We start from the raw sequence: 26,858 nt of genomic DNA, 5'->3' as shown, positions 1-26,858 counted from the left end.
TGACTGGCATTATCTCAGACGTCGAGTAGCAGTCGAAGTGTTAAGACGTGTTCTGCTTTATTTCTGAATTATCACAACCCCTTTTTTCGTTTTTGTTTTTCTGTCTTCAGTTCGTTTGGAAATAATTTTATGGTTTACTAATTTTATATAAAATATAATTTTGTCCATACTTAAACAAGAAGTTTGGAACTACTTTCTTCATATTCGTGGTGGTTATAACATTTGGACTGTGTGAACATAACTTTAACTGTGAATTTTTTATTTGTGGATTTTTTTAAATTTTTAACGAAATAAATTAAAAAGGACGTTAAAGCACTAAAGCTTTCATATTCTTGTGGATAAATGAAGCCTATGGCAGAAAAGGACAACGATTCAATGGCTACTGTACAAATTAAGCCTGAATATGCACCCAGTGAGGTTTATAGCACTGCCAGTGAACCGCCACCGGTAAGGATTATTTGATTGAGTGATTATATCATGCATGCTAGAATTGAAAAAAAAACCTTCGTTAAGTTGATTTGAAAGTTTTAAATGAGTCCCACCTTGTCTTTGAATTGAAAAGATATGCCTAAAATAACGGTGAAACTAGGAATATTTTATTTTGTGGTTTGACTAATTTTATAAAAAAAAAAAACCAAATACAGATTAAATTAAAAGCCTGACTTTTGAATCACAGTTACAAAAGTGTTAACCTAGTAAATGTATGAATAATTCATTTTTATCAGTGGGTTAGTTTGAAATATCGATGGTTTGAAGGTTTCCGACTTTTTATTCAAGAACAGACAAACCTTATGATGAAATAGTTATTGAATTCTAAAATTAACATATTATTTGTTTCTATTTTTATGGACATCGAATATGTGAGTTAAAGAAAATACAAATTCAATGATATTTTATTGTTTTAAATTTTTGTTGCAAAACAAATTTCGATTAAAAATATTTTAGCTTAAAAAAGTATCAAAACGATTAGGTGTTCTTCGAAAAGTTGCTCATATGAGAAATAAAATTTGAATACATTAATCTACAACATAATATTTCAATCTATTAAAAAGTTTGCTTTATTCCTAGAAGTATTGATTTCTATTTCTTGGAAAATTACTCATTTTCGTTGTTAAAAAAAAATTAGATAGAATTTCTTTGATAACTACAGTATTTTTTTCGACCAAAAAAAATTCAAATCTATGTAGAAAAGAATTAGAGTTTGACACAAATTGTTTTTCCAAGAAAAAGTTTCTGATACCTAGGAACTTACTCATTTTAACATGCGTAAAAAAAATTAAATAATCAACTGATTTTTTTTTTTGTTAAGTCATAAAATGAAAACAATTTCACCAAATAATTGATGGGTGATATAAATTAGATCAAAGTAAACTTCACGTTATAATACAATTATTTAAGGTAGAACCAATTAAAGTTTGAATTCCATTCAGCAGCTAGCGGAAGGTTTTTCAGTATAAGGTATTCAAAAGTATGCGTTTTTAATTTCATTGGCTACGTTTTTGTCAGTTTTTGTTTTGATTAAAAAAAAAAAAAAAAATTAGAAAAAATTATACCCAACAGTTATTTTCTAGGATCCCAAAATAGACTGAGCTTGAGAGTGAGAACAAATTCATAATTCTGCCGGTGTATATCGGCGTAGTTTCTGCGAAAAAGTGCATTAAAAATGCAGTTTTTTTGATACCTACTCAATAAAGTAAAATTTACCCAAACAGATACTCCATTTTAGAATCTATTGTTTGGCATGAAGAAATCTCTATACCTTCTAAAACGCCATCTGTCATTTGATACGTAACTACTCCTTTCTTCATATCACACAACCACCACACCCACACTCCATAATTCTGTTTAAAAGGCACACTAGATCAGCACTATTTTAATAGTGGCTAACCTAATTTGGTCAAAACTAGATGCGAAATGCTGCTAGGTTTGTAACCTCTATGTAGATTGTAAATTAGATCTCCAAAAGGTGTGATAACTCAAAAGATTTCACTAGAGACTCTATTACCGAAAGAAAACACCTTTTCAAGACTCGGTTCTCTTTAATCTTAATAATGAAATATGTATACAGATCACAAGTGTTACTGGCTTTTAAGCTACGCATGGTCCTCAGATCTAAAATATTGATCTGTCAGCAAAAAACATTTTTTAACTGTTTTACAGCGCAGCGTGTTAGCAAAAATTGCAGAAAAGTCATTGTTCATCCACTGTCGGGAGAACATCTGACATTTGTAGTTTGCTATTATGGTTAAGCTGGATGTTGAGAAAACTTAAATTTGTCAGCAGTTTTTTCTGAAAGCGGTTTTACCCGATGTTGACGTTCACTAGTAAGATATTTTTTTTTGATTTTCAAAACTAGTGGAAAATAAAAATCATTGTAACTATGTGTTTCCAATGGTTTATTTTGATTTGTTTCAATTTGTCTGCTGTATGGCAATGAACTGATACTTTTTTAAGGGTTTCTCATATGCAATTAAAAAAGTTTGAAATGCTGGTTTTTGTAAAATTGTCAAATATCAAAAATAAATCGAAATCCAAAATAGTTATCCCGACTATTACTATGAAAATAGTAAAAAAATAGTTAGGTACAAATGACTATTTTTTTGTCTGTGAGATAGTGAATATTATTGACTTGGATTTATTTTTGCCATTAAATACATCCAGATGTATTTTTAAAACTAGTGAATAATATGGCCGTAAGTAATACTAATACCCCTGTTGAAATGCAGTCAAAAACAAGTACAACTACGCCACATTTTATTTTTATTTTTATTAATTAATAATAAATTTACTTACTTACATTACTTTTTAAATTTAAATCCGTTGCCGTTAAGTCATTTAAAAAAAGGGAAACAGAGTTCGTGTTTACAAATTAATATATAGCTAGATTTAATAAGTGTTTTATTAAAAACTTACCCGAAAAGATGAAAAATAAAACATTATGTGACCCTTGTCAAATTAATAAATGATAATAACACGAGTATTGTACCCTATTTCGACTTCCTATACAAATTTTAAATGGGATCATTTCGAGCTCATTTGCACAAAATGAGTTAGGAAAGCAAGTGAATGAAATGATGTGACCTATTCACAATAAAGTACGTTACTTCATATCCAAACTCATTTCGTGCAAATGAAGTAGAAATTATCTCATTTCAAATTCGAAATTGGAATTATCTCATTTGCCATAGTCAAAACATGCTATTAAACTTTTTCTCTTTCACGATTTTTGCTCATTTTTCTAGTTCAAACAAATTATTATATTCACCTGAAATTTCTCAAATTTGAGGATCGAATCGAATAAAAACACTGTAAAAATTCATTAGAAATATATCTCTCATTCGTTTTCTTATCCATTAACCATTACTATGGCCTTTTAAGTAAAGAAAAATACAAATTACAATGCGGATGTATGTGGGTAACAAATGCCAGTCTTGAAAAAATTGCAATTCTTCATCCTACAATCTGCATCCCACGAACAAATCAAAGATAACTTCATTCCACACAAATCCATTGTTAACAAACATGCAATGAGCACAGCCATTTTATATATTTTTCTTTGATTTACAAAGCAACTGAAATGGTATAACCTAGTAATACCTCTATACGTCTATACGACCTCACCAGCGGGAAATGGTAATTTTGTTATGAGTTTTATTTGTCTATGAAAGTTCGAATGTTGTCTATATACCATTTGATGAAAACAAACAAGTTTTACAAACCAATATCAAATGCATACAAATATTAATGGAAAAGTTCGATTTTATTTTAGTCTTTTAAAGCTTTAAGATCTTTCTGGAAAGTTTTCAATCATAAATAAATAAATAAATAAATAAATAAATAAATAAATAAATAAATAAGAATTCATCAAGTTTGAATTGGATTAGCAGTATTAGCATATTTATATTTGTTTATTTGTTTACATTAAATTTGAACCAAGCAGGTATTTTAATTCTCTTAATATGTATGTTTATACTTTTAAGGTCAATTAAAGGTTAAAGTGTTAAAAAAAACTCTATAGCTGCAATTTGTACATAATATCTTCTCAAAAGAACAACTTCAATAATCGTATCAAACGCAACCTTGAAGTACGAGTATAATATTAATTAGCTTTGTAGAAAAAAATAAGAAATACCAAATACAAATAAAACAAAAAAAAATTACAACAAAACAAAGTCCAAAGAATATTGTATTGCGGTTACAATATATTTTTTTTTTGTATTAACAAGAAACCTGATTTAAGTTAAAGTTGTATAGGTTTTTTTTTTTCTAAATATTTCGTCATTACAGCAGAAATGAAAAACCTATCAAACTGAAATTGAAGCTGAGGTTCTTTCCAGCAAAAGCAGTTTAAGGCACGTAAGGTATAGAAGACTGTAGAGTAGTCGGTTGGATAGCTTAAGTGATTGGGCGCTGATTTTGTATAGAAATTCAATATTTCCATTTGATTTTGGTCTTTTTTTTATTTTGGTTTTTTATGACGAAATTTCTTTTGGTTTCTTGCATTATAGATTGCTTATTGGATTTTCGTAGTAGACTGTTTAAGAGTTATTTATTGGTAAGATTTGTATTTCCCAATTCTTGGGGAAGCTTTATATTGGTATAACTCTTTGTAAGAATAGAAGAAAATAGTTTGATTGAAGACTTTTTGATTTGATGCATGATTTGCGGCTACGAAATATTGGCATTGAGTTTCAATCAAATCCCTTTTCTCCAGTTTCTCGAAACCACCAATATTTGAATTTACGTCATTAAAAATCACGTCCGGTATGTGACTGAAAATTAAGCAAAAAGAACTCATTCCAAAAATAAATACAACCCGGTAGATGCCACACATCAGCCACAAACGCATTTAGCATTTTAATGTCTGATGAAAGAATGGTTAAGGATAGTTAAGTACCAGTATGCAATGCAGCTTTATGTATATGTAAATTTTTTCGTATGACGAAAACATCAATCTTTCTTTCTTTTTTTTTTATTATATTCAAAATAAGAACGCACAAAAATTTATTTGCAAAAGTATCTTTATAACCGATTGCACTCACAACATGCAAACTCAAAGTGGGTATTTTGGTTTTTCCTTGAGAATTTAAATTGTAGACGGATTGCACAAATTTAAATTTCAGACGTATAGGTATCTACTTCTATAGGCTTTTGTTTTTAAATAAATTTCAAAAAAAGAATCAATAAAGAACACCTATCTCTGATTTAAGTACGATTGTTGTTTAATGCAATGGATCCGTGTGTATAGATTTTGTATGGCGGTTGGTGGCGGCGCGTCCGTCTATTTACGATTAATTCGTTTTTTATTTGTTTGGTCAATGCGGCTAGCAGAGTGGAGTGGTGTCTTTTTTATTATAGTTGAAATTTGCATTTTGTTGGCTATTAAATTTGTATTTTTTTTTAGTTCAATTTTGGATTTTATTTGGTTAATATGTATTTATTTTGCAGTATCGTGTGGTGATGCAACTAGAATATTAATGATTAAAAAGAATTTATTTACGTTTGACTTAAACGCATACACAATCATTAAGTGGTACCTACTCAATTGTTTGAGGATATTGAATTGCAATGGTTTCTGTCTATTTATTGAAGTCATTTATGTAGTTCATTGCGAACTAAACTTAAATACTTTAATAACGAATATAAAAGGAGACAGTTCTCAAAGAAAACAGATTAACAGATTTTAAGTTTTCACAAAATAAAACAAAAAAAACAACAACAAACACAATTTTTCAAAAATACCGAGTTAAAAAAGAATTGTTAATTTTTATAAAAAACTGTATTTCTCAACTTATTATGACTTTGGGTTCAAAATTTTACAAATTTTTACATTTAATTCGCATTTTTTCAAATCAAATTCATCTTATTTTAAAATTCATTTTACCACTATTTTGTAAATTTAATTCACCTCTTTGCAAATCAAATTCACCTTTTGTAGCGATAAAATATTCCTTTGCGTGTTTCAGATATGTTTCCCATATAAGTAAATAAATATTAAAGAAAACTATTGTTGAATCACAAAAGGTGAATTTGCTTTGCAAAAGGGTAAATAAGATTTTTAAATGAATAAGTTTTATTTCAAGTGAGTTCAATTTGCAGCAGAGTGAACTTAACGTGAAAACCCAATAGTAAATAACTGGCTCACGTGAACAAAAATTCTTCATTTAAATAATCCCGGCATAAAATTTTAAGCAAGAAAAAAAAAACTGCAAAATAAATTTTTTTTACCAGTAGTCAAGTATGATTCATGCATGTGAAAACTAGCCATTCGGTGCTGGAGTTAGAAGAATTTGAAAGAAAAAAGTTAAATGTGACCGTGTTTCAAAGATGAATCAGGAAGAGTTAATGTAAAAAAAATTTTGAAGACAAAAAACTTTCGGAGCTCGGAGAAATGAAGAAACAAATCGCAAAAAGTACTTTCCGATTTCAAAAACCTTAGCTTATGATAAATCGGAATTCTCTTTATTTAGATGGTTCATTTCTTGAATTGGCATTTAGATATACAAAACTAAAAATATGTTAACATATAATGGTAAAAAGTCTTTGTTTCCAGTTGGTATAATATACAAACAGATGCAGTCCACTACACAAATTCATTAGAGACTAAAAACCTAAAGTACATCAAAAAAAAACATAAATTTCCTTCTATTTTTTCCATTCCACCAGTAATATCTATGCAACTCGTGCATGACAAACAATTTTCGCAAAAGCGGATGCATTACTCAACGCTTGAGTTAAATTTTTGTTTTCCATCATTGATATTTCTGGTTTAGGTTTTTTATGTGTTTTTAGTCTTTTTTTTTATTTTCGTTTGTGTTTTTTTTTTGAAAATCACTGATCGGAATATCAAACGTTGTGTGTTTTATTAATGTCACAGAAATTATACCACATGGTGTTTAACTAAACCAACACCAAGACAAATTATTTATTTATTTATTTTGCACTTTTACAGCCATTGATTAATTTTTAATTAATGTTCTTTTGACATTGAATCAGATTTATTTAGGAAATAAGAAAAGTACAAATACACCACACATACATACATATATACAAATAATTATTTTTGTCATTATATGTTTCATTGGGCAGATTAATTGTTCTCAAAAAAAATAATTGTTGAAATTGTTCGTGATGTTTATTTTTATGATTTCCATCAACACGAAATAAATTATTTTGTCCTTGTTCTGTTTTTTTATTTTTTTATTTTTATCTTTTTTTCTGATTTTTTTTATAATTTTTTTGTGTGTATGTTTGTTGAATAATAAAATATTCCTTATTTTTTCTTTTTTTTTCTGTTCACCATGATTGCAGATGGGAATATTTAGCTACAATCAGGTTTGTCGCTCAACTCTTTTGTTTCAGTAGTTTTGTTTTCTTTTCTGCACTTTTTTCGCTTATTTATTTGCACACTATCATTTTTTTTGGCGACAATATTTAGCACTTGCAGTAATTTTGTATCTTTATATTATTTCTTTGTAGAATTTGTAATTTTAGTTTTGATTTTAATCTGGCAACTTTGTATGCACAAAACATCATTCACGATTCACCTTCTTTCAGTTTTAAGTTGTATCAATTCTTCACATACTTAATACATACTCGTACATATATAAACCTAAACTATCTTTCTTTATTCTCTTATATACTCATTTTAACACTCTATATACATTTCTGTATATCTTGCAAAACATTGCAAGGTGTGGTTTTGAAAAAAAAACAAAAAAAAATGGATGACATTTGGTTATCATCATAATGTTTGCCAACAATTGGAACACTACATTGCTGCTCCTTAAATTATTATTATTCACATCAATTTCAACAAAGTGGAGGTGGATAAAATATGACTTTAATCTGAAGAAATAAGATTTTGTGTGTGAACAGTTTATGACTTTTTGTTAAACAATAAATTAATTGTAATTTAATGGTTTTAATAATTTTCTCATCATTATAAGAATTAGGTGCGGAGTTCTGAGTGGGTTCAAGAACAAATCTAGACAAATAACGAAACATACCAAATAACAATGCCATGTCGAGAAATTTTGCTACATAATATATCATATTACAAGCATAAAGTTAATTACACTGAAAACTAAATTAATCAAATAAGGAACACAATGCACAGTTAGCTTCTGGAAGTTTCTAATTGTTCTTTATCATTTTTTTTATGTTTCCTATCTATCAAAATGTTTGACACTACTCAGTGTAATGCTTTTTCTGCAAGAAAACGTGCAATTTAATGCTGTATGAAGGTGAAGTCAACCTTGTTCAAAATTAAATGTGACTTATTGGCGTTTGGACACGTTTGGTCTTTTGCACAATATTTACAAAGTTTCTGAGCGGAAAAAATTGTACGGGTTTGATTTTTAAAATTTCCAAAAGTTGTAGCCTGTGTTGAATGGTCACTATCTCCATTCTCTCCAAATAGTTGCTAAGCCCGACATAAAATCCAACATTGTGCCCACCTGAACTTGTATGTTGAAACTTCCATTCAAAAGAAAATTCCACCTCGATCTTTCTCTTCGGCAGAAAAAGAGAAATTAAATTACATTCTGCATCTCCTCTTAACTGAACCAACATCAGCATAGTGCGTTCTCAATTCTATTCAATGTGAATGACTATGTGTGAGTATTTTTTTTTTTTCTTTTTCATTGTTTAAAGTGATGATGATGAAATAAAAACCTTCTCGAATTACCCGCCTGACAGACGCGACGCCCGCCACCGCGTGACAATAAAATGCCGCCTGACGTGAAAACAAAAACCAAAACTCTATAAAAAACAAAAAAAAAAAAAAAAATGCAAAAGAGATATCAACTTGAATATTATTATATTTTTTCTTCTCCTCCTATAAAACGAATGACAATCTTTGTTGCAGCTGAAGAGTTATTTGTGTAAAAACAGTAACAGTCACCATCACCATCATGATATTTCACGAAGATGAAGATGAAAAAAAAGAAGGAAAAGTTGAGAGGTGCCTCTCTAATCTGACCCAAATTTCATGCATCGATTTAAAGTTTCAAATAATAATAAAAAAAAAATCGAAATGTTGCAAAAGTATAAAAATACTCGTATATGTAGATGTACTCGTGTACATATAAATTGAAAGTGGACGAGATGCAGATGATTTATAACCAGGCCTACATATTTAACCACAAATAAGTTAATTTGATGGATGTTCTGGTTGAAGACTGATGGTGAATGGAATTATTTTGTCTGGTTCTTTGAATAAATCAGCAAAAAAAAACCTAACATTTCTTTCAGTAAAATTGAAGATTTTTTTCTGTTTGATAATTTCAGGAAGCTAAAATTATTTAACAAGCGTTATTATCTTAAAATTTCTTTTCTTTTTCTTTAACCTATAGCCCACAAAACAGAAGAATTTATTTAACAAACATATTTTTTTTCATATTGGTGAAAAAACACAAAAAAAAAAATTATCTAATTTAACAACAACAAAAACCGAAACGAAAAAATACAAATCAGTCCAACCGGTCCTTAGATCGTTTTGTTACTTGTATTTTTGAAATTTGCATTATTAACTACACTTTCTTTCTGTGGAATGTTTAGAAACCACATATTGCCAAGAATATCATGCGCTAAGGCTTCCTTCCACGAATCTGTTTCCAGATTCAATTTGGCTACAAATTTCAAAACTTAAATCCCTCTAAAAGTGGAATATATGTATGTATGTCAGTATTCTCCTAAATTACCTACTATTTTATTTCCTTTTCCTCCCACCGTTCTCTTTCTTTCACATTCGTGCTAGAGTTTGTTTTAAGAAACCAGAACATTTTTCGACTTGCTGGAAGGTAGTCGTCACGCTAAAAAATCTATTTTGTTTTTAATTTTATTTTTGTTTGGTTTTGGTTTTCTGTATCACTTTTGTACCTGAGCGTATTGTACAATTGTTCTAGGTTCTTTCTTTAACCGTACTAATTTAATGTGAATGATTTACCTATAGTTCTATCTTTTTCTCATTATTTATCATTTAAAAAGTTAAAACTAACGTGCATTTGCAATTTAAAATAAATTACAAGGATATTTCAAACTCCTGAATCCTAGCTGACAGTCAGCATACCTCCTTTTTACTGTTGCAGCAAACTATTGTACAAAACAGCTGCTTGGCGACTCAACTTACCCAAAGTCAATCTAATAGTAGGTATTTTGAAATTTAAAGAACTGTAGTACAGAAATTGATTTGAGGAAAACCAATATCAGCTCATTATTATTCTTGCATCACTGTTTTCTTTGTTTTTTGTATAGCTCACAACTCTGCCGAAAAATTTGATTTTCGCATGATTTTTTTTGTTTCAAAGAATTGCATTTAGAAACGTAAGATATCTGTTCTTTTTGCCAGACATCTTATAACCCTGATCTGATGCAAATCCTATACCAATCCCAAACATTGTTCGACCAATTCTTATAACTTACAATTAAACAAAAAAAAAAACATATTGCTGCCTTACATTTGAAAATGAGTTAATTGTTTTAAATAAACAAACATCTATATGATTGTTCATAACAAAAAAAGAATTAAAAACAAGAAGAAATGCAAAAACAAACAGCACCAACATTTATTTTCTTTCTTGAACTTTGTTCTTAACCTTATTTTCTCTGTCAACACGTACACAAACAATGCCAGACTATTTTCACCTACAAAAAACTTTCTTTTAATAACAAAGACGGCACTATGACATTGAAAAAAAATTGCTTGGATCATTAAATTAGCTTCTGTTCTGTTTGTTTTCTGTTGCATTATACCCACATTTTACACAAGACGATATCAGACATCATGACACCTTCACTCGATGATATCTCTCATTACAAAAAGATTTGTTTACTTACTTATTTTGAAAATGTAACTGACCCTGCTATGCATGAAACATTTTCCTCTAACAATGCAAAATGACATACGATATAGTGCAGACTATACTCGCTTTACATCACTTAATGTTCACAAATAATAAAAGCACACAAATGCCGCGTGTTGCAATATTCATTAAGTTAACTTTCTCGATTTGTTTGCATCACCAAAGTCAATGCGAATAAAATGCCATATAATAATAATGAGATGCACTCAAATGCACTCGGGTACAATTTAATCTACCATACAACAAGTGTTTTTTTGACAGCTCTATTTCCTTCTATAGCAGTTTGACATTGAAACTTTTAAATCATAGACAAAAAAAAAATTAAACTATCGCTTTTCTTTGATTGTATCTTCGTTGTGAATAATAATATCATGATATGGAGAATTGTGTTAGTGAAATAGAATGTGCTTTCTCATATGACTTTCTGTTGGAAAATTATAAATACAAATAACGGTTTTTAATGTCAAATGAGGTTACATTACAAACGTGATCATTGTCAATTTTGTATATTAAGTTGTGGTCATTCGTTTGAAAGGTGTGATATGTGATTTGTTTAGTTCATGATAAAATGAGATCATATTATGAGTTGAAAATATCACGATTATATGAAAGTTTTTTTGCAATCAAGGTTTTTGTAGACTTTTTTCAAAACCTCTTTTGAGCCACAGATAATTTATCTAATTTATTTTTGAAATTTTTTCACATGAAAATTCGAATAAAATTTCGCACGGTTCCACAGCCTAGCGAACAAAAAAAAAATTGTTTCTAATCCAACCTCAAATAAACATTGAACGGCCGCATTGATTTTTTTGACAGTTCCATTAAATAACGAAATTCCATAGAAAACAAAAAACACCTTCATTCTTTGTCGGTCAACAAATTGTAGCTTTCAACTTATAAGAGGATATTTCAAAATTTTGCGAATATCTATACTTCCTATACTTCGCAGTTCATAGTTCGAATCTTATGTATGTTATGCAAGGCACTTAATACAATCCAATCCTTACTACAATGTATCAAACACAATAAATTGTATTAGATAGGTATGTTGTTATCCAATCAAACAATGATTTTTCTCAATTTGCAATTTTAAGTTCAACCAACTAACACACTTTTACTGTCAACTGTCAATTTTGCAATATTTGTCACTTATGCAAGATAATACGTCTATACAACAAACACACAACAACTACTGACAATATTTTGTTATTGGGTAACTTGGTGTTGTTGACTCCAGGTGGTAGAGAGGTATAATGTCAACAATAAAGCAAAGTGCAGAGACATAGGGGCTATGATTTATGTAGCAAACCAATGGCCATAGTGTAATGATGAGACTTTATAGTAAAGAAAATCTTTTTTTTTTTTAATGTAAACGCGATATAGCCACAATATGCGAGTTGTTGAGTGTTATTTCATAAGTTTGGTATTTTTTTTTTTTTATTCATTTGAGTGCCAATTATATTTATGTACTTTCAACTTTTAAGCCATCAAAGTTGACTTTTTGCTTGCCAAACTGGTCTTATGCAATTTATTTGGTGATAAATAAATTTTAGAAATGTTAATATTTTGTTTATATGTATTTACAAACGATTGAAAATGCTTTTTTATGGAAGTGCGTACTGTGTATGGTATAATGTTTAAAATGTTGTAACACACAATAAGTAATTTAGTAAAATCATATAAAATTTTTAATTGTTGCTTTCAAAAGAATTTTCTTTAACAGCAATCTTTGGCAATCTGTTATGAAAAGTAAGATGTCTTCTTAATTTTTAGGACAGTTAACTGATTTAAGCTAAAAAAAAAACTAAAGTTCGATTTACTTAACTAAGTTAAAGCACAATAGTTAGGGTAACGACTGTCACGACAAGGGTTTTGGGTTCAAATCCAGCCTTTATCAACTTGTGAAAAAGCCTTCAAGAATATCAGTATCATAAATGACTCAGCAGAAAACACACTCAAAGAAATTGCGGAATCAATTATTTTATGTTATGCATTTTGCATAAATACAAGCAAACAGCGGAATTTTAAAAAATAATCTAAGGTTATGGCACATCATCTTCTATTTTTTCGATTCTGGATCTCATAGAACTAAAACAATTTGACTTCCCTGAAAATAATTTTAATTATTTAATTTGAAAGTAAGAATCGTCATAGCAACTTCGGGGATGGTTTTGTTAGAAAACAAATTCATATTTGTTATCTACGATTGATGCCCTTTCAAACCATATAACTAGGTCTCATTTTAATCGATGCTGGGTTTTTTTCTATGGCATTCTCCTTTATCAAATTCATTTCCAGTGAAAAAATAACACACCGAAAAACTTAAACAAAATTTTGAAATGAGATATTTTCTTTAAAATTCTTCACTTTTGTTGCTACTTTCGAAGAGTGTTTGTTATTCTACTGCATCTTTATATAGGTTCCAATGTTCGAAACAGAATTTTTCTAGACTTATTCCAATTAATTCACCAATTGCGGCAACATTTTTGAACAATTAAAAAAAAACCTTATCGAAAAATGTAATCAGAGAAAACCAGTGTCTAAAATAAATGAATTAAATATGAATATATTTTCCAGGTGAAAAAAGACTAATATCACATTGGTTGTTTTATATTTAAAGTAAATATTTACTTCTTAGTTGTTTGTTTTGCGTCATATTGCAACCTACAAATTTTCTATTTTCTATACCTTTTAATATTATTTTGGCATATGACCTATATTTTTTATATTATTAAAAACAAAATCAAATCAAATATCAACTAATAAATATTTATGGAAATTATTTTTAAAACTAACAATAACAAATTTAATTTCAACAAATCACCGGAACAAAATAATTATACTAATTTTCTATTTTTCTTTTTATTGCAATATTGTATAACTTACTGATTTATTTATTTTTTTGTTTTCTTTTTTCTTTTTAATCATCAGGCCTACAAACGTCAATCGAGTTCAGTGAAAATTGCTAAAATTACAGCATTCACCATTATTGTATCGTCATTTATAATTGGGTCTTTCATTTTGGCATCAACCTATTTGCAAGCCCGAGTATCATGTGATCAGGTTCAAGCTCTCGACTCTGTGCTCGAGAAAGAGCTGATGTTAGAGACCCTGCAACAGGTGAATAAGGTGAGTAACAATTACATATTTGGTTTTGTTTTGTTATTTTTTTAATGACTTTGTCGAAATTGAATCGAGAAAGTGGTGACAACAGCTAATGTTTGTCCATCTATATAACAACAATCTAATTTAATTATAGTGTAGAAAAATACTTATTTTTGGAAATGACAAATGGGAATTTCTGTTTACTAAATGATTGGAATAATTTTATAATAAAGATTGATACAAAAATTGATATTTTAAATAATAACTACTTCGAAGAGGTTATGTATTTTTTTTTTGTTGATAAGAAAAGTGATGAGAATTTATTGAGTTCATTGGTGTCAGTCCTAAGATGATACCAATTGATTTAAGTAATAATTCATGTTCCTCATTAAATTTAATAGATAATAAAAAGAAAAGTGAAAAGATGAATTAATTTCAGATACAATCCTTCAACTATTCAAATATTTATAGTTAATAACTTTCAGTAAGCTTTTGGTGCAACCAAACTATAATTTGCAACTAAAAAAAAGAAAAGTAAATATCGTTGTTATTATCTCAATACAAAATTGCTAGTAGGGGTTCTTAGTACAAATATTATAAAACATAACTTATTTCTTTAAAATAAGTCGATTTCGTAATCCAATTGCATCACCTTAAACCTTATAACCAGCGGTAGAGGAAGACTTCTCCAATAATATCTCATTTGTCAAATTACGAAAGGTAGGTTAGAATTAATGATGGAACAAATGAACATAAATGCATAAATAGATACTGGTAAAAAATATGACATAACCCTACTTTTAGCTTTCCCGGAGCCGAAAAAAAAAAACAAATCATACATATCCATGTGATTTTGTTATAATTACCCTGATCACTCGTTTTTCTTAATTAGTTATATTGTAGAAATATTTAAAGAGCAAAATCCCAGATCGAAAGTCACAACAAATAATTAATAAATATCTTACATTTGCATTCAATCCAATCATTTTATTAACAAAGTTCACGCAATATATGTATTTTTACAAAGTATTTATTATGACATGAGTTTCCGTTTGATTTCTATATAATAATTATAGTTCATGATTTGAAAATAAATTTCAAAAAAAATTATCTTACTATCACAACGTCATGTTTATTTCATGATTATTTTAATGAAGACAGACAAAACAAAATAATGGGAATTTAATGAATACTTAACTACAAGTCATGAATGTTGATTTGTTATTAAAAGGTAAAGCCTGTCTTAATTTAATGAATTCAATATATAAAATTTTTCAAAAAAAGGCGTCTTGAATAGAAGAACAATTGAATTTTCAATATTATTTTAAATTGGTTTCTAGGGAAAAACCAACAATTAGAATAAAGAGGAACAAATAATGAAACATTCATGTTATGTATTATATTTATATGTATGTATATTTGTTTTGCTTACGTAATTTCAATTATATTTCCAATAGGAATAATAGGCTCTGTGAAGAATATTTGTTGACACATTATAAAAAGCTGTTAAAGAAAGAAAAGTACACAAATATTTCTACATTCCGACACAGAGATGTGAAAAATTGAATAAACCTCAAGTTGTTTGTTAATTTGCTTAGCTTAATATTTTTTTCTACTTGTATATAATTCATTATTATGAATGTACTTTATTCAAAAGTATTTGTATATAATAAAAAAATTTTTTGAAAACATCAAATAAAATCATCACATGAAAAATGGACGACACACAATGGGCACGTTCAAGAAATATTAGGGATATTAAGTCCCTAATATTTCTTGAACGTGCAACGTCATTTTCTGAACGGAAATTTGAGTAAATTGACTAAATTAGTTTGGATGCACCATTATATTGTCAAATTTCGAAATTTACTTGAGAATTTTACAGATCGCGTGGGACAGACACCAAATTTCACTTTACTTTAATAAATAAATATTATAATTTGAAACCGATAATGCAATTTTTAATCGTTTTTCACACAAATACATAGATTAAATTCTGTTAAAATTAAAAACAATCATCTGTCATGTTGACAAAAAAAAACTTTCCTAAATATTTAGGGAAAATTTTCTTGCCTAGTTTTCCAGTCACCTTTCCAATAAAATTACCTAAATTGGAAGGATTTTTTTTTGACAGTTGACCAATCAAAGTCCGAGAAATTACCTAAATATTATTGCCCAATACCTACTATTTTTTTTTTGTGCCAATTAATAATTTGAATAAATTTTCTAAAAATAAAATGAAAACTGTGCATTAAATTTAAAAATTAGAGAATTTAATAAAACCCGTCTTTTTTTAATTCATAAATACAAAAATACTTGTAAAAATATCGCATTGGCAACCATATAATGTATCAGTGGGAGAGAAAAATAATCAGTAAGCTCTAATGTAGTTAAAAAAAAAAAAAAACAACTCTTACAAGCAATGTGCAATCAACGAACAAACTCCATCTAAAGTGAAAGCAGTTAACGAAATATAAAATATTATATATACGTAGACAGAGATGCTGATTTTAAAATAAAATAAACACTTGCAATCTATATGCCAACAGCAACTTAAAAAAAAAAATGTTAAAGATCACGAATGCTTCAGAGAGTATATAGAAGTAATAACCGACAACAGTTTGAATCGCATATGCAGTGTCGTGCGGGTAATGCGAATTGCGAACGAAACATCTCCAAGTCTAGAGATTGTTTATTTTTATTTTCTTAAACTCATATACGAGTATGGTGCATATTCGTGCATGGTACGAGAAAAACTCCTTTGAAACTTCACATATCAATATACAAATAAAGTGGTTTTACACTCAGCTCTTTCGTTTTGGATTTCTACTGCTAGTCGTTTTGCGCACCCCCTGTCACAAGAAAAAATAAAAAAAAAAAAAACACGTCTTCTCATCAAGTAAAGGTGACGTTGATGTTAGCTTTCAGATTATGTAATTTTTGTTGTTTCAAAATGAATCATCAAAAAATATAGAAACGCCTCTTGATGTGTAGTTAATGGTGGTATAGAGTGCTGTAAGTTTGATGGAATTTTTTTTTTCTTTTTTAAATTTTTTTTACTTAAAATAATGTACGCGGTAGAGATTTTATCTTTTAAGTATTTTATTTATTTATTTATTTTTTTTTGCTTGCTTTATGCAGCTAATGCAGCTGGTGTGTATTTGAGTTATGTTGCGATGTAATGCAATGGTGGTTATAATGCAACTCTTAGTACAGAAATGGTGGTGGTATACGGGTCATTTAATGGTTAGATAATATAGAGACCACAGCAATGATGTGGAAAGAGTGCTGTGTAGAATTTATGTTAACGTATGTACATATTTTGAGCTTGATAAGTAGTATAGAGCTGCGTTGGAATGTTCATTTGAACGCATTTTAAATAAGTATTATATTTTTTGGTATCTTTAAATAGCGTTTCAATTAAATTTATTTTTCAATGGTTTTGTCTATTTAAACAACTCAGAACATTTCAAACAATATTTAAATAAAATTTTAAAAAATAAATAACATTTTACTATGAACAACGTTAAGCGAATAGCTTGTAGTCCATGAAGGGACAAAATCAAATATAAAAACTTAGACTGTTGGAAAGATGTTTTCAAAATACGTACAAATATTTAATAGATCATAGATTTATTCATAGATTAGTTTCAAATGTGATTTAAAAGTCTTTTAAGGTCAAATTTATTCAGTCTCCACTAAACTGGACCAATCCAAGATGACTATTTTTCGATAACTTTGTAGACCATTCGTGTATAATGCACTTTTCACTTTTCACGTGGTGTTTATGTGGTTGAAAAAGAGATCCAAACCGGATCTTATTGACAGAGAACAAATTGTATGCTAAAATATATGTAGGTATCTCAACGAAAAAACTCTTTCCTAACCAAACAAATTATAAATTCCATATCTTAAGCTGTTTTCATGATTTGTTCAAATCCTCTTATTGAGGAAATCCATTTAAAAACAATAGTAATTAAAAGTCATATATAAATCTTTTAATGACAATCTTTCTTTGCTTATAATTTAAGCAAACATTAAAAAAAAGTATTAATTTATGCATAAAATTAATCACAAAACGTTTAAGCTTTTAAATGAGCATTAAAATACAAATCACGACACAACATCAATAAATAAAAATTATTATAGGTATTCACGTTTTTTTTTTTTCAAAACTCCGCCGTAATATTTTCAAATCTTGCTACCAAATCCAAATAGCCATTAGCACATATATGTTATAAAATTAGATAATATCTTTTTTCTGCATTATTGTTAAACTATACCTATATTTTTCAAAAATACAGCCATACATGCAAATATATAATGTACATTTTATCTCTATGTATGAGAATGTACAGAGTAAATCTCACTGTTAATTATCGTTCCTAGGCACGAACGGCACCAGTCGGTCTAACCAAACAATTACACAAAGCATCCGCCATGACCAAATGTTAATCTAACCACAAAGTATATTTAAAGTTAATTTTTTTTTTCGAATAATGTACCCATGTATGTGTGCTATATCTCATCACGTCATATCATTATTATTATCTATATTTTTTTTAAATTTTGCTTCTCTTTTTGAGATAAGCATTACATTGAGCCACGTTAACTAGCCATAATAATTGTTATGGCTATTTTAATGATGATCAGTAAACCTTGAACAGATTCAAAAAAGTTCTCTACGAATAATTTCAATGCCAGGTTTGGAAAAAAAATAAAGATTGATGTGAGTTTTATAAACTTAATTAGATAAGAGCTACTACTTGTATTCAACCAGAAGTCGATGATTACTTTCAAATACGATAGCTATACGTAGAAGTAGATGATATATGTATGTATGCAAAATCTGATTTGAAATTAATAACAGCGCCATTAGATTCATTTTGAATTGAAAGAATTTAATTACAAAGTGATTGTTTGGGGTATTGTGCAAACAACTTCATTCTTCATGACATGATTTCAAATATGAATAAATATTGAAGTAGGTAGAATAAGTTCATTTCAAGAATATTCTTTAAACAAAATTTAAATAAATAACTCATTGATCAATATTGCATAGTAATCGTACTTCGCTAGAGAATCTTTAAGATATTTCAACTACCTACCTATAGTAGTTTCTAGCTTATATGATTATTACTATTGTTGAACTTTAGTCAAAGCTGCGTGTGTACTTAATCATCAATTAACATTGAGTAGATAAGTGGCCTTAACATCTTTCAAAAAAAAAAAAAAAATGCATGCAAACAATAGATTTGTTGGGGGATTTATTGCAACTTTATTTAAATTAACAAAAAAAAAAAAGATTCTATCTTAACCTCCTTTTACAATGGCATTGGGTTCAAGATCTTATAGAAATATACTCTTTACGATGCAATCGTTATACCTATACGCTATATAAAACTTAATTTAAGATGCATATCAAACAATATATGTATCCCATGGATCAGTAGTTACTTTAGTCATATAATATTGTGATAGAGGTAAAGGTATACCTTGAAAAGATGCCCTCGCAGTTAATGAACTCGAATAAATTACATACTTGAGATTTTAATTAAGTGTTTTATTTTTGTACAAAAAGAATCATTTTCTATACAAAACAGAAAAAAATAAACAAAATGCAATAAGAAAGGCTTATAAATTTAGTGCAGAAAGAGAGAAAGTCCAGATAAATTTGTTTTTATTATTTTTTTTTTTTTACAAAAAAACAAATAAAAATTAATGACCCGTATACATTAGTAGGTGGTAAATGATGCCGCGTCGCACCGCCACAGTCTCACATGATATGAAAAGAGTAAATTGGAAGTTTACGATGTTTTCATGAGTTAAACGGAAAGTTTATTGGTAAAAGTTGAAAGTGTACAAAATGTTAAAGGCTTTTTTTCTGTGTGAAATTCATGATTGTAAGAGTTTTTTTTTATAGCCATTGAATATATTTACCTTTTACTTTCAAAATATCAAAGGCGCGAACATCATATATTAAGCAATTCGTGCGGATGGATGTTTTTTTTTTAGGTTGATTTATTCGATACTTAACTTGAAGATTGGATGAATTTTGGTCATTCGTTTGACGTTAACAATTTCGCACGGTACAACTTTCAACAATTAGGATTGGTTCTTAAGTTCCCATTAACAATTATGGGGTTGTGATTGTCAACAAAGTTATTATAATTACACGAGAATCATAAAAGGAATATTTTTTATGTTTTTTTCTATTAACCAATAAATAAAATATTTCGATTGCAAATAACTCGGCAACCAGACGTCGAAGAAACTTTTGGTTTTCAGCGATGAATAGAGTTTGAAAAGGCCTATTGTAATTTTTGTACCTAAATGCATGAATCATTTCATGATTGACAGACATTACTTAAATATATACGCACCTAAATACTAATAAGATGTTGTACGGCTTTAAATTAGCAGTAATGTGTGATTTCAGAAATAATGAAAAAACATGTGATTTTTTTCCATTAAATCTGATTAATTTATTTATTTGGTAGGATTAAATTTTGATAAGTATCAAGCCTGTATTAATAGTATCTTATAAAAAAAATGTACAAAAAAAAATCAAAACAAACAAAACAATTATATAATTTTGCCAAATAAATCTGTTTTAACTTAATATCACATGATTATGTATTACAATCTGTTTTTAATATAACTATATTCATATGAAATTAAACAGATAACCACAAAAAAGACATTATTTGCATTATTATTTTAAAGAATAGTTTATAGCCCTCCTTATGGAAAATTACTTGCGGTTTAGCCCCAAAACAAAATACAATGCAAATGACAATGATTTGTTAAAAACTTTTAAAACAAGTTTCATCTATTATAAATATTTATGAATTTGTCGAAAGTTTTAGTTATATGTCTTTCTTTGAATATCTAGCATAAATAATATTAGTCATTGTTATTGTTTATTGTTTGTGTTTTTTTTTTTTTTTTTGCATAAAAAGGTTGTTAATTTTTCAACAATAATATTTAATTGCGTAAGCAAAAGACAATTTATGGGTTGAAGTGTTTATGTTAAACTAGGTTTAATTTTCAAAATACTAAAGCTCTTTTAAATCTTTTATTTAGGGAATACAAAGTCTGACATATTTTATATATTTTCCCAATGCTAGGATATATTGAATTGGCTTTGTTATTCTTTTTCCATTTTAATTGGTCTTTTATGAGCTTTCAAAAACTTAATAATGTTACCAAAAGAAAGGCTTACATAAACTTATTGAAAGTATAGTACTTAAAATTCAAATTATATAGCTTCTCGAATCCTCTTAAGTTGTTGAATTATTTAAAAGAGTAATTTTGTATTCTTAAAATAAACAAAAACAGCAAACCAATACCCTCTTAGAAAAAAAAAAGAAGAAAAAAAAATGATTGCCAAAATGATACAATCTAAACAAAATAAACAAATAACTTTTGAGGCATCGGTGATTTTCCATACTTAAAATGCAAAGTATCCGGTTTAATGGCTAAGGTATAAACATCTTTGAATATAACATGCATGTTTGTTATATGTATGTAGTTATACAAACTCATATAGGTAGGTAACAAATAAAAAAAAATGATAATAAATCAAAGAACAACGATCTGAAGTCTTGTTATGTTGTGATCACTTCAACAGCGTGAACCAAGAACATAAATTTAAATAAAGGGTGTTTCTGTTAAAGTGATCTTAGCAAATATGGCTGCCTCACTTGGGTTTTTTTCATTTTCAACTATTTTCAACTCAAAGTTGCTTACGTTTTTCATACATAGTCAGCGATTTCCTGACATGCGACATTAGAAGAATGAGAAAAAAAAACACCCTTTACTATCTAACTATTTTTATAAATAATGTAACAATTTATTTTAAGAAGAAAGATCAACAGCCAAGTCTTTGCATACAAATGTGCTATTCACTGATCTTTTGTAGAGATTGTTTGTCAATTCAAAGCACGTATTGCAAATATTATACAACACCAGTCATTAGATATATATAATAATAAAAAAGGAACAATTTTTAATTATTTTTTTTTTTTTGCTTTGCTTTTTTATTAGGTAGGTAGAAATACTATTTGATTTATGCTGAAAATGGAAAGTATGCACGTTTGTTTTATTTATGTTTATTGTTAAGGAAACTCTGTTAGATTGTCACGTTTTATGCATTTTAATATGAGTTTTCATTTTTTTTTTGTTGTTGTTTAAATTTGCCGATGATGTGATGATGAAATGTTAAATTCCAAGACATCAAATTGATAGATAGGTGTTTGATGTATGACAGAGAGATGTTTAATTTTGATTTGGATTAGTAAATATTTATTTAAATGAGTCACCGGATACCGGAGTGAAAAGGCTATCATTTAATAAACAGTCTCTGTATTTTAAAGTTTTATCCATTAAATACCTACTCCTACATTCCACAACATTAAATTTAAATAATTTTGTTATCAATATAATGTTACACGTTTATGTATCACATAAATAAAGGCGGTATTCAAAATATTATATTTTTTAATTATCACGGAAGCTAATGGAAAAAGCCAGAGATAAAGTCATTTCAGGAACGTTTAAAAACTTCAAACATTTATTCTTCTTTAAAATAATTGCCATTAAAGGCATATTGAAATAGGAATCAAGTTGAGGAAACTGCATCATTTCACTTAGTTCCAGAGAGATATTTCCCGAACAAAACGCGTTCCCAGAAATTACGTTTTGGCATATAACTTTAATTTTTTCCTTTTCTTCACAATAATGTTAAAAGAATAATATTTTCTAAAATATTTTTTATCTTGTAGAGTTTTATTAACAAAGAATATATGTAGTTTTAACCAAAAAAAATCTACAAATTGCGTTCCCGGAATTACGCTTAGTTGATTTTTGCTTTCAATATAAAAGCATTAAACTTATTTACCACTTGAATTTAATTTTATTAATCTACAAGGGCAAATGAGCGACGACGTCAACTAATTCAAAGCCAAACAAAAAATATAGTTAAACCTATATTTTTTGTTTGGCGATCTGCTTCAGATTCAATTTTTATTTTGATATGATTATGATGAACATAAATATTCTTAAATATAACGAAGTAAGGTTTTTTGCTTGCAGAAAATGATTTCGTAGTAGTTTTCAAAGCACAAATACATAGAAAATTAAATTCAGTAGATCTTAAATTGAGTTTTAAAGAGATGAAAGCGTTCCCGGAAGGACTATTCGGATATACATTTATGTAAGATGAACAAAAATTATTGTGAAAAAATGTTTAGTAAATAATTTCTATGATTACTCAAGATACCTGTTATTATTTATTTAATTATTAAATATAATCGCTAAGAAAAAATGCACTTATTAATTATATTTGACAAAAAACATGACTTTGTCTAAGATAAAATCGCATTTCGTCACACAGCGAAAACTTAAAAATGTGTCTTGTTTATCTTGTTGTAAAGTTACCAAATAAGTAGTAGGTATGAAAAAATAATAATAGTTACCTATAGAAAAACGATAAAAATCTCACTAATGCATCCGGTCACTGAAGGAAAGTTTTGTTTTTGAAGTGAAAACTTCTTTAGTATCGTAGTGATTTGAAACAAGATGAAACGAAAACGCGACACGACTTCAATTTGTTTTAACTTTTTTGTTTTAAAAGATAGATGAATGAAATTTGTACTGTAGATAGGTAATTAAATATATTATAATTGTACAAAATTTCAATTAATTTCATATTCAAAATTCGGAGATAACGGTAAAAAGATGTTCTTTTCCAACACACGTTATATCTTTTGATCTAGTGCACATACAAATTTGATTTAACTTTAATACGCATGCTGATAACATAACCTTTTATTTGATATATCACACATAACGTTACGTGCTCTACAAGTTACACAATCTTAAATTGAAAAAAATTTAAAAATACCTCAAAACACCTGTGGAGATCTGTTGGCGATGACCAGCTACCAGTGTAGGAAGTACCGTAATCTCAGTCTGGAAATTCGACATGGTTGACTTTAAAAAATTCTAACTTCTCTTGTAGACATCTTTGAAATAAGATTTATACATAATTATACAAGGTGAAACAATAAGCTTTCACATGGTATAAAATTTTTTATAGGTTGTCAGACAAAAAAATTGATTTAATAGCATGAGAACATAAAAATAAATGTTTTTTTTGGTTTTTGGATGAAATTTCATCGAGTTCTCTTTGTAGATGTCTCATAGACCTGATCGATATATATTTTGAGCTTAGACAATAAGCTTTCAGATGATATAACATTTATATAGGTTGTCATATAAAAAACATGGATTTGAAGGTGATAGAATAAAAATAGGTAGATTTTTTCTATTTTTTTTTTTTTTTGCAAGAAAAATGATTTTTTTAAGGTTTCACTTCTACCACGTGTGAATTGCACACATGATTTTTTTTTTTTTGTCTGATAAATTGGCTATCTTGTATTACATGTAATTAATCGTGAAGTAATTTTTCAAAGTTAAACGAAACTTAATCAGCTGAAACATTTACAACATCTAAACACCCTCCTCTTTTTACGTAATGAAATTTATAAATAAGTTTTAAAATACAAACTTTAGTCTTATAACATAGACAAAATAGCAAACAAAACAAGCAAACCCTATAGGATTACCTTAAACGCTGCGAAAGTTTTATTCCATCTTATATGAATTTAAAAAAAATATTTCTATTTTTTTTTTCTCTATAATATAAAACTCCTATACCTGCACGGTTTGTTGGCTATAATGATGGAGAGTCTTTAACCGACTTTCCATATATGTCCACGGTAAACACGAAAGGCTATTGCATAACGTTTTCCCATAACAGATTGTAAGTTAACAGACAACACTAAAGCTTCCTCAAGCCATTGAACTCTTCCATATCGCCGACACGGTTATGTAATTGTGTACCATTAAGACATCATCCACGGCTATAGAGGTAGCGGATAATGTCCAAAGTATCTATCTATCTATCTTTGAAACCAAAACCAATCAACCTAGCATTATAATAAAAGTCTTTTGCAATTTTACACAAACTCTTCCTCTTATTGGATTTTTTTTTCATTTTCTTTCTTTTTTTACAGGAACTTCCACGTGCTGATGCATTGATTGGTGTTGATTCCAATGATGAAATTGACTTGCAAAATCTTGACAAAGAAGAACCAACAATGGTGAAGAAAGTGGAAAAGCCTAAAACTGCTGCTGCACCAGTACCACTACCGGTAGATTCCCGCAACAACAACAACAACGAACAAACAAATAATGAAAGTGAAACCGATTCGTCTTTCTCGGACAGCGAAGAAGCTGATGACTTGCAAAAGATTTCAAACAAAGTTCCTCTTGAATTAGACTTAAGCGACCTTGCAGCTGCTCTTTTGCAAAATAACAAGAAGTATTATAAGATATTTATTTAAAATCATGGAAACCGTAATATTTACTTATGATTTGTATTACTTTTCCTTTAGATCCCGCATGAACTGTGTAGTTGAACGTAAACACGCCGAAGAAATAGTCGACTCTCCCTCAAAGACTGTCAATCTTCCATTCGGAGTTAATCTTACAACTGACCCCAAAAAGGCTCGCATTACCGGTGAACGCATTTCAATTTTCTGTGAAAGTGGCAACGAAGATAAGGAACAACAACCCCGTCCTAATTTGCGTGAAGAAGTCGATGATGTCGAAGCCATTCGACCCATGTTCATTCCATACCAACGTGTGCCAATTCCATTTGGTCAAACACCAAATCAATTCCCATTGACCCATATGCCACAACGTATGATGCCACAACGCATGAACATGATGCCACCAATGCCCCAACAACAACAACAACCACCAATGGTCCGTCAAATGCCACCACCATTCCAACATATGCCAACCATGGGTGGTATGCGTCCACCAATGCCCCCACAAATTATGCAAGCTCCTCACCCAGAACCAATGCAGGAACAACATGTTCGCATTCATGTCCAACAGTTGCCATTCCGTGAAATTCATGTTTCCGACGATATGCCCATTCAAATTCCATCGGGTAACCAAGAATTGCCACACATTCAAGTTCAGCGGGTGCCATTGGGACTGGCTCTACAACGTGCCGGTATTACAGCTGAGGATTTGCGAAATATTCAACGTGCTGCTGAAGAGAGAATTACCGATGAACTTAGACGCCTAGCTGCTGAAGAAGCTGCTGAATCGAACTCTGACTCCGATAGCAATAGCTCCGAAGAAGATGACTCACAAACTCAGTCAAACGAACAAATGCATAATCAAGAACAACAACAACAACAGCAACAACAAAGACAACAAGAAGAAGAACAATTGACAACTCAACAATTGCCCATGGAACCAAGGGACACAATGACCCCACCAATGCCTGATCAACCACAAATTCTCCAAATCGGACGTAACGCTTATGGACGCAGCTTGATGAGCCCAGTTAACATTCCTATTCCAATGAATCAAGCTCAAGCTGATATGAACCAAGAAGCTATGGAATCAGAGAGGCCACATTGTAAGTTAATATAGAAACTTTATATTAGAATTCTTTTCGTTACAAAACGAACTTCTAATATCAATGTTTTTGTCTCTTTTTCAGATGTTCAACCTCGTTCCATTCGTAGCACAGACAATATTTTCAAATCAGAAAAACGTGTCAAGAAGTGCGCCTGTGATTGCAACTGTTAAATCAATGATTTTTTTTTCACACAAAAGAAATTTTTTTAAAAATCAGAAGAAAAAATTAAATTAAATTTAACAGCCAGCCAACAATTTCTTTTTCAACAAAAAATTAAATTAAATAAAAAAGATGCAAAATTTCTTTTATTATTATTATGTATATTATGTTAATGTAAAAAAAAAGATGAAAAAGAAAAAAAAAGATATTTTAAAAAATAA

The 26,858-nt window shown here is 28.8% G+C and overlaps 1 protein-coding gene across 2 annotated transcripts; it reads left to right on the top strand.

The window, feature by feature from the left end:
• On the top strand, positions 1 to 26,681 carry LOC129908579 (putative uncharacterized protein DDB_G0291608). Of its 2 annotated transcripts, XM_055985180.1 has the most exons (6): positions 1 to 447; positions 7,312 to 7,335; positions 13,797 to 13,994; positions 25,052 to 25,359; positions 25,433 to 26,475; positions 26,560 to 26,681. In XM_055985180.1, the coding sequence occupies exons 1-6, from the start codon at positions 343 to 345 to the stop codon at positions 26,646 to 26,648; spliced, it is 1,767 nt and encodes a 588-aa protein (XP_055841155.1). In that variant the 5' UTR covers positions 1 to 342; the 3' UTR covers positions 26,649 to 26,681. The 2 variants fall into 2 exon arrangements, with proteins under 2 accessions (XP_055841155.1, XP_055841156.1); XM_055985181.1 differs by lacking the exon at positions 7,312 to 7,335.
• The last annotated feature ends 177 nt before the right edge of the window (positions 26,682 to 26,858 follow it).

This window comes from Episyrphus balteatus, chromosome 2 (genome assembly GCF_945859705.1).
Source record: "Episyrphus balteatus chromosome 2, idEpiBalt1.1, whole genome shotgun sequence".
NCBI lineage: Eukaryota > Metazoa > Arthropoda > Insecta > Diptera > Syrphidae > Episyrphus > Episyrphus balteatus.
The sequence above is the reverse complement of the archived record's forward strand: the minus strand, read 5'-3'. Positions and strand labels throughout refer to the sequence as shown.

Excerpts from the sequence above, each read along its gene's own strand:
- LOC129908579 (XM_055985180.1), top strand. The coding sequence starts at position 343 with ATGAAGCCTATGGCAGAAAAGGACAACGATTCAATGGCTACTGTACAA. Across the intron at positions 7,336-13,796 it reads GAATATTTAGCTACAATCAG|GCCTACAAACGTCAATCGAG; the intron begins GTTTGTCGCTCA and ends TTTAATCATCAG. Across the intron at positions 13,995-25,051 it reads CCCTGCAACAGGTGAATAAG|GAACTTCCACGTGCTGATGC; the intron begins GTGAGTAACAAT and ends CTTTTTTTACAG.